The 9,695-nt window shown below is 35.4% G+C and overlaps 1 protein-coding gene across 2 annotated transcripts in view; it reads left to right on the forward strand.

Moving 5' to 3' along the window:
- The window catches only part of SYDE2 (synapse defective Rho GTPase homolog 2), a 47,994-nt gene extending 42,770 nt beyond the window's left edge, over window positions 1–5,224 (forward strand). The window contains exons 7-8 of one of the 2 annotated variants that reach the window (XM_046026601.1): window positions 2,270–2,317; window positions 2,876–2,975. In XM_046026601.1, the coding sequence (XP_045882557.1) occupies window positions 2,270–2,280 (11 nt within the window). In that variant the 3' untranslated portion in view covers window positions 2,281–2,317; window positions 2,876–2,975. Of the gene's footprint in view, window positions 1–2,269; window positions 2,318–2,875 lie in introns of both variants that reach the window. The other variant, XM_046026598.1, reaches the window with a different exon arrangement.
- Window positions 5,225–9,695: the final 4,471 nt, after the last annotated feature.

Consider the following 9,695-nt stretch of genomic DNA (forward strand, 5'->3'; position numbering starts at 1 on the left):
GTTTGACCCGCCTTTCTAGATGCATATCTTACTTATTTTTGAATTTTGGAATTTCCCCTCCTCCTCTGGAGGTAAAAAAAAGTTGGTTCCACCCTCCCCCCACCCACGTGGCTTCGTTATTTTAACTTTTTGTGTTATTTTTTGTTTTTTAATTTGGGGCAGTAATAAAATTTGCTTTAAGCTTTCCATTGGAAAAATCTTATCTGCAAAGTGATCGGTTAGAATTCTAGCATATTGGCACTAGAAGGTAAAAATCATCCTGCCAGTGGCATTTCAGATGGTCTTCTGCCAAGCCCTAAGGTTCTTTGGAAGCAGCTTTGGAGCCAGATTGGCAGCAGGTGAGGGAACAAAATGTAAACACACTTCCCTTTTGATCAAAATAGTCTTCTTTTCATCTTTTTTATGTATTGGATTTTTACAAAATTGTTGCTTTTTAAAAATGGTCTTGCTGTTTTAAGAAGAATATTAAAATTTACTTTCTCTTTACAGATGGGGAAATAGCTTTAGAGAGAGTGTAACTCCTAGACCAGCTGTTTGCTGTATCACATTTTCTATGATGAGTAAATTTGAGGCAGGTTTTTTGGGGAAAAGCTGTAATTTTTTTCCTATTCTTTTTTCTTTCATTTTTCTCATTAGAGTAAGCTTTATGAGGTCAGGGATTATGTTTTGCTTACCCTTAGAACCCAAGTTCTAAGACAGTGGTGCTTGGCATTATCTAGGCACTTAATATATTCTGTTAAATAAGGCAGTTATGCTATAGATAAAAGCCTAATAAAGTGATTAAAAATATAAATCTGTCAGTAGAACAAGATAAGAAAATTCAGTTTCTTAGTACTTATCATTACATTTTGAAACATTTTCAGCAACTTTATAGATTGCATTTTAAATTTTATTCTGTTGAGGATGGGCAGTCATAATGCTGGGAAACCAGTACTTCCCTTTTGGGGTTAAAATTAGACATTTTCTCTGCATTTTTAATAGGAAATCACTCCACCATTATAGTTTAAAGTCAGTGAAGTCGATTTTTCAAAAACTGAATTTTTTGTCTAAAAGATATAAAATATTATAATTGGTTTCCTAAATGTTTTCCAAGAAAATATACAAAAATCATGTCTGAATAAGGGTTTATTTAAACAACTTAAAGTAACTGGCAACAAATATGGGTTTTGCAGGTGAATGTTAGAGATGGGGGCACAACAAGATAAGCTCAACAAACAATCAAAGATGTTTTACTTTGGGGCGCCTGGCTGGCTCAGTTGGTAAAACATGAGACTCTTGATCTTGAGGGTTATGAGTTTAAGTCCCATGTTGCCAAGGCATAGAGCTTACTTAAAAATTTTTTTTTTTTACTTTGGTTGGCTCACAAACCAGATGACTTCAAGGTTAGCAAAGTAATGAAAACAATAGTCTTGACACTTAAGCACTAAGAACAGGAATAGCACAGAAAATGAGGGAGAAAGGCAAGAAGATGAGCAGCTAGAGGAGAAAAAGGAATTTGAATAATTAAACAGTGGAAAAAATTCAGATATTCCTTCTGTAATTGCATCAATTAATGGCATGGGGCATTATATATTAATACTGTTATTAAAGATCAATTTAAAGTAAATATCAGACCTTTATTTTCCAGAAAATTTTTGATCAAGAGTTTTTTTTAGCTATTCATAGTTATATATACTGGCCATCATAGAAATATAGACAAATGGACATGTTAAAAACATACCTATAGATAGTTATCAAGTATTTTAATAAAATCTAAGTAAAAAGATATGATCTGAAAAATGTTATTAAGTTCCCTGTAAGTCGGGAAAACTAGCACTATGTACATGTTCATATTACTTTTTTATTATTATCTTATTTTCTACAGTAGGAAACAAGCATTCTTTATATGTTGGAGTGTGAAAAGTGGGTGTGTTACTACTGATAATCACACTTATAATATGTATCTTAGTGAAAGAAAGTATAAACGGAGAGGCATTTATTAATGGAAAATAAGCAAAAAGAGAAAGGTATTGTGGACAGTTTTTAAAAGCTATGCCTCAACATTTAAGTTCTTTTATATACAGAAGAATCTTAGACAAATGTTTTGTCCAATATTCACAAAGAGAGTAAACAGTAAAGCCTGGGTTTTTCATGTGTTTATCTATAGTAATCTGTATGGCCAGCACAATGTATACTCTTAGAAGAAATGAATTTTAATATGAAGAATGTTATTCGAGATTGTTAAATACCTAACCAGAATGGGAAAATAAAGTATCTGTACTGTTTTCAGGCACTATATGAAGACTATTAGTAGCTAATGCTGTGTAATCAAACTCAGGTAACTAGTGGTCAAGTCTAGTATTTGTGCATTTTATCAAAGTGAAATTTGGGCTGCTTAGTAAATTTTGACACCGCTGCTAATAGAATTGCAAAAAAGCACAAAGGTTAGAGTGAGCACTTTAGATGTCTTTGCCTGATTTAGATGTTTGCAGAAGAAGGAACTTCTGGTTTGTTTGTTTTTTTTTTGTACACCAACATGCCTTGCCTGCTTTTTACTGTAGCTTTTAATTTAGAAGAAGCTACCAGCTTAGCTACTGTTTGAATTATAGCTGGATAATAATTAACTGCACCGAAAGTTAATCAACATCAGAAATTTGTTTGGGGATGTTATGATACGGCATGAATTAGCACCATTGAACATTCTCCTAGCTTCTGTCATTAATCTTGATTATTTCTGGTGATAGAAAAAAGTAATTATGGAATGCTATTTTTTAAATAGTGTGCATGTTTTTTTTAATGCATGTTTGTAGTTGATTATTAAACGGCTTATCTTTGCTCTGTTTTTTTAAGGCCAGTTGGATGGCTGTGACTAAGCAAATTTGTTGTTTGTTTCTAGTGCAACGTTTAACTGTCAAAGAATCGACAGACAATTTGTTTCCAGAGCCGAAGTCTTCTCTAAATTATTTGAGGAGGAAGAAAGAACGACCTTGCCTGTTAAATTTGAGTGGTACTGAGTCATCGAGAATACTTAGACCAAGGCAAACCAGATTAGACAGTCCAGTTAGCAATCGTTATGCAGGAGACTGGAGCAGCTGTGGAGAAAACTACTTTTTAAATGCAAAAGAAAATTTAAATGATGTAGATTATGATAACATCCCTTCGGAAGATAGAGAAGATGGAGAAACCTGTAGCAAAATGTATGGACAAGATATAATGATTGAACAGCCAGTACCCATGTCCAAAGAGTACACATTTCAGACATACTTGACAATGCAGACAATTGAGTCTACCGTGGATCGAAAGGCCAATCTTAAAGACCTACAAGAAAGTATTGATACTTTGATTGGCAATCTGGAGCGTGAACTCAACAAAAACAAGCTTAATATGAGTGTTTGAGATTGAGAGTTTTAATTTGCTTTTTTGTAATTTTTAAATTTCTGATCAGTCTTTCTCACTATCTTATACCTCTCACTGTGATGGTTTTATTTTTTTACTCTTGAAAATGCCATTAATTTTTAGTTCATGTGATTCAATTAAAAACTCTATTCAGTAATATAATTTTTACTTATCTCATTAGAAAATTTTTCTAGGGGCAGAGATAACTTGGCCTTGTGACTATTTTTAACAAATATGGCCAATTCTATGGAGATAACTTTTAAATGCACTTACAAGGTTCAGGTAAGTTTTTAGCCCCTCATAGCTTTTGTAAGTTATAGGAACTGCTCCTTTGTAGCTGAAACAGATGTTTCTTTTAGAGGAACGTGGCAGCTGCTCCGTTGGGTTTGCAGTGTGGGTCCATGTACACTGCAGCATCATCTGATCATATTTCATTTGCAATGCAAATGCTGCTATAAAAAACCTTTTTATAAATAAAAGTAAAATTATACAAATATTAATGTATTCTGTATTAACATTCAGTAATTATTTAAGCTTATGAAAATTAAATATTTTTTATAATCCTGGAAATGTGTCTATTTATAAGTGCATATGTGGATAGATATTAGAATGGGGGAGGCATTGGCTGCAGAATCACATGTATCTTTAAAGTATGTATGTCATGAGGCCAAAATTATTAGCTTAAAATGTCTTTTTCAGGGAAAGAACATTTAAGTTAAAGGAGTTCCATAGAAACACTTGAACCAAAACACTAGAAGCATCTGAATAGAAATAAGAGACTTTCTTTTTTTGATTCGCAGAAAGTCACAATATCCCTAGTGAGAAGTCATCTTTTAAACTGAAATCCTCTACTATCTTAAGGAACTAAGAGCCCAGTTTTCTGCACTAGTGATTTGCATTAAAAATCTTCACCTATTCTATGCATTTTTATGTCCTGCTTTTTAAAACAAAGTAATTATACTTTAAACATATTTATTTGTAGTAGTACATCGATAGCATTGACTTTATAATTACCCTTATTTGTTTCGAGAGAAATCTTGCCAGCATACTCCATGTTACTGATTTTGAAAAATTAACTTATTTTGGCTAAGTATATTACAAGATAGTCACTATAGCAATCACAGCAGTCTTTGAAAATGTAAATTTAGAAGCCTTTTTAATTAAATTGGAATGTATATTTTTAAACTTTTATACCCACAGAACATGTAATTTTAAAATTATAAATAAAATCTGGATTACCAACTAAAGACATAGTAGCCTTTAGAAAACTGACTTCTTGATGTTTTTCTAAATATTAAAGTATTTAACTATTTCTATGTAATATACATTGATAAACAGAACACCTTGTTATTTAATTTGAAAACTCAACTGTTAGAAAGCCAGATAAATAACTATTTTTATATGAAAATTTCATTTTTTAAAGCTTTGTACAATAGTTCAGAAGAATACCAAAAAAATATGTGACGGGTATATATATTGAATAAACAGTCAAAAGAAATGTGCTTTAAATGTTTTTGTTTGCTATATCATGTATATTGAATGAATTGAATAAGTTGTTCCAGAAATGTAAAAGTTTTATTAAAAAGTATTATAACTTTGGTGTCATGCTATTAATTATCATAATGATTTTAAGGATTACTTATTTTGATGTCATTCTTTTTAAACAAATGTGTTAGAGTATTGGACAATCGAATGTTATCCATAAATACATGTAACACTATTTTTTGGTCCAGAATTGAATTTTCCAAAATCTGAAAGGCTTTAAAGGCCATATGTATCTTGTTATATAATTTTGGATGGGAATAGTTTAATCTCTGCCATCTTAAATAGAAAATACTAAACATTGTTGTCTAAATCATGAGTCCTGACTATAAATCTCTTTTATTGACTGTGCTGTATTTAGTAGTGCTCAGTAAGCTTATGACTTTGCTTCATTTTATTTTATTTCAACCCTTTCAAAAAATTAACATATATATAATTTGTTTCAGGGGTAGAGGTCTGTGATTCATCAGTCTTACACAATTCACAGCACTCACCATAGTACATCCCCTCCCCAATGAATGTTCATCATCCAGCCACCCCATCCTTCCTATCCCCATCCCCTCCAGCAACCCTCAGTATGCCTTTAATGACCTTTAACTTCAAAACTTTTTGTGTTTTTATACCTGCTTTTTCTGCACTATTAAACTATCAGCTATCATTCCCTTCTAGTCTACCAGTCCTGACATCTTTTAGGATCAAAAACAATTTTAATTTAATTTTATTTTTAAATAGAAATTCATTTATTTTTCAAGATTTTATTTATTTATTTGACAGACGGAGATCCCAAATAGGCAGAGAAGCAGGCAGAGAGAGAGCAGGAAGCAGGCTCCCCACCCAGCAGAGAGCCGGAGGCAGGGCTCCATCCCAGGGCTCTGGGATCATGACCTGAGCGGAAGGCAGAGGCTTTAGCCCACAGAGCCACCCAGGCACCCCCAACAATTTTAATTTTAGTACATGTACCTAAATAAAGTTTCAAGCAATTCAGACGGATAGAGAATAAAATAAAATAAAAGTGAGCCTCCCTGCCATTCACACCAGCACTGCTCCTCAGCGGTACAGCTGCCTTCTATTCTCAAGTAGGCACTGCCTTTATCACTGGGTCTAGGTTTGCTGCTGCTGTTTCTTGATTTGTCATTTAGGTAGTATCCGTTGATTGTCCAGTATGAATGACAAGCCATGTCCATTCCTCCTCCCCATTTGATATTTTTAGTTCTTTCAGTTTCCTTTATAACTTTAATAATCTTTGCTTCTTGATCCATCTGGTTTTTTTTTCAAAGATTTTATTTATTTATTTGACAGAGATCGCAAGTAGGCAGAGAGGCAGGCAGAGAGAGAGGTGAAAGCAGTCTCCCTGCTGAGCAGAGAGCCCGATGCGGGACTCGATCCCAGGACCCGGGATCATGACCTGAGCCGAAGGCAGAGGCTTTAACCCACTGAGCCACCCAGGCGCCCCTTGATCCATCTGTTTTAAACAATATCTCTGGGGCGCCTGGGTGGCTCAGTGGATTGGGCCGCTGCCTTCGGCTCAGGTCATGATCTCAGGGTCCTGGGATCGAGCCCCGCATCGGGCTCTCCGCTCCGCGGGGAGCCTGCTTCCTCCTCTCTCTGCCTGCCTCTCTGCCTACTTGTGATCTCTCTCTCTGTCAAATAAATAAATAAATAAAATCTTAAAAAAAAAAAAAAAACAATATCTCTTGGCTCACTACCATTGTGGAAATGACCAATGCTATACTTTCCTTCAGCCCATTACTGCCCTTTACCTTTTAATTTCTCTAAGTTACACGATTAGTTGATCTAATCAACATTAATAGATTGTTATTTGGGGGAACTGTATTTGACTTAGGCTTTTCCTTAATACGTTGATTCTAAAAACTACAAATCAAGAGCCATTATGCACTGGGTTATGCAAAAGCATTTACAGGTTAGCTAGGTGGTTTTTTTCTCTTACATATCCAGTCTTAACGCGCTGAAGTCTATACCGGTTTAAGCAGAATATTCCAAGCTAAAGGTCAAAGGGATTATTTTATCTTATAGCATCAACTTCTCCAAATCATGCTGTGTGCTATTTGCTTCATAACTAGGTCATGGCTTTTGCTGATTTTTATTTTTCTTTTTATCATGCTCTTGAATTACCAGATCTGTTTAAAGTGCTTTTAGCGGTCATCCTGGGAATTGCGAAGTACATTCTTGCCTTTATTTTTCTTTGAGAGGAGAAAAATATCTTCTTCAGTATAACCCTGAGATCATCCTAAGCTTTTTAGTCAACTTTATCAAATGTGGACAATGTGGTTATCAGCTGTCATCCTGGGATATATGTTTTCCTAGCACTCCTATATTCTGTTTTATATCTCACTTTTCTAAAATTTAGGGATTTTTTTTGCTGAAGTATATAAGTGTTCCCTCCAACACACACACACACACCTCTTGTCACCCCTTGTACCCTCCGAACCCCCACACACAAGAAGGGTGCTTGAGAGAAAGTTTTGAGTCCTTGCATATCTGACAAGGCCTTTGTTTTTAACCTATACTTCATTTTGATTGGATCTGTAGTTCTAGGTTCCAACTCACTTCCCTTTAGAACTGTGAAGGCATTTCTGTGTTACCTTCTTGCATCAAGTTTTGCAGTTATCCAAGCAAGAAAGATGATGGTTTGGACCAGGGAAGAAGCAAGAGAGGTGGTGAGAATTGGTTGTATTCTGGATGTGTTTTGAATGTAGAAGCTGAAAGAATCTGCCAGTGGACCCTGAGAGAAAGGGGCAAGGCCTGAGCAACTGAAGGATGGAGTTACCATCAAATGAGATTGAGGTGATCATTACATTTTTTAGATGAGCTCCTTGTAGTGGAAGTTGCTATTTTTTTATTAATATATAATGTATTATTTGTTTCAGGGGTATAGGCCTATGATTCATCAGGCTTACACAATGAAGTTTTTTTTATTAATGTAGTATTTATCAAAATACCTTATAATGTACTGTTAACTGTAAGTACTAATGCTTCTATACCTGGTAATGATGCCAATAGTTACTGCAAGACTAAAAAAGCAGGAAGAGTAAATACATATATATGTATCAAAGCCCGGTTCGTAATCTGTCTGGAAAGCTTCAGATTGTGTGGCTTTATATTAGGAACCCCAAAGAAACAGGTTGTGGGTAGTGGTATGGTTCCTGAAAAGAATTAATGTTTCCAGACAGAAGAATTTTAAGGTTTAGGATTTTGTAATTTAAAGATACCAACTTTTACGTACTTGGAAAGTTATCAAATTGAAATATGTTTAATAATAACAAGTTTTTATTTGAATCTTACAGACTTGAGGACTTTGGTATGAAGAGGAATGCTCTTTTGCTCTTTTCCCAGCCCAAGGTTCATTTTTAATTCAGTAAGTCTCATGTCTGATAAACATTGAAGTGCCAGAAATCAGAGTTCTTGGTTGCTTTCTGACTTAGCAAAAAATTGACTGGCTAATTCACGCAGAAATGGAATTCATTAAACAACGACAACAACAACAAAACAATGTTTCAGAAGGAAGACTGTTACGGGGTGCTGAAAATGGTTTATATCTTAATCGAGGTGGAAATTTCACAGGTGTTTACATACGAAGTTCCATACTTAAGATTCTTGCCTTTCATGTAAGTCATACCTCAATTTTTTTTTTTAATGGGAAAGGGAGAAATAGACTTGGAAAATAAGCAGAATTAGGAGAGGCTTGGTGATCAGAATGACAGCAACCAAGGCTCTGCCTGATTAGCATACTGCCACCAAACACAGCTCATGCACACCACTGGAGTTAGTCATGAAATCCCCTGCTCTGCTGCATCATTCCTGATTCATCATTCCTGCTCCTTGACAGAAGCATCTCATGGTGCCCCAGCTTCCAGATGTCAGGGAACAATTCACTTGCACCCTTGCCCTGGAATTTACACCAAGGTAAATTCTATGAATTTAAGAAGGGACTTCAGAAGCCAGCAGCCTGAGAGTGACAAATACCCACAACACTTTCCTAGTCTTCATCTCACCCTATTGTCCCCATACTGGAGTCTCTCACTCCACCTTTCCCAACCCATCAAAGTTCTGACTACGATATATCCTGAAACTGTACCCTTAGGTTTGTCACTGTTCACACTCTGGACCAAGCTACCCTCATCTCTCAATCTCTTCCTGTTTCCTCTCTTGGCTATCACTCTCCTCTCCCTACACTCACAATCCATTCTATCCACAGAAGCCAAAGTCCTCTTGTAAAAGAAAGAAACTGTATCCTTTCCTCAGGTTCTTCCCTTGCTCCCTGTGCTCTGGCAACACTGAGAACTTCCTTTCTGTCCTAGGATGCTCCTCATCCAGATTTTCCTTGAGTAACTTTTTTTGGTCATTTCATGTCTGTGCTAAAATGCCACTTCAGAGGCTACCTCTGAAAACCCAGTTAGTAACCTGTTTTGGAAATTGGGGGAGGAAGAAGATGGAGATTTCTGTGTCTTGTAACAAGTACCAAATAATTACTGTGCTATTTGATTAAATGATGGACATTTGTAACTAGAAAATGTTTACATTTAAACCAAATTGAAGAAGAACTTAATCCTTATCTGTTTGATAAGGCCCCTGGCACGCTTTCAAATCTTTTGAGTTAATCTTTCTTTTTGTTGTTGTTGTTTTGCTTCCTGGAAGTATTTATGAAGTGGAAACTTGGGTATTCGCCTCCACATTCTACATCCTCAACAAAACTAGGGCACCTGAGTGGCACAGTTGGTGGAGAATCTCTTGGTTTTGTTGGGTCCCCCCCAAATTGG

The sequence above is a fragment of the Meles meles genome, chromosome 1, assembly GCF_922984935.1.
Source record: "Meles meles chromosome 1, mMelMel3.1 paternal haplotype, whole genome shotgun sequence".
Classification (NCBI taxonomy): domain Eukaryota; kingdom Metazoa; phylum Chordata; class Mammalia; order Carnivora; family Mustelidae; genus Meles; species Meles meles.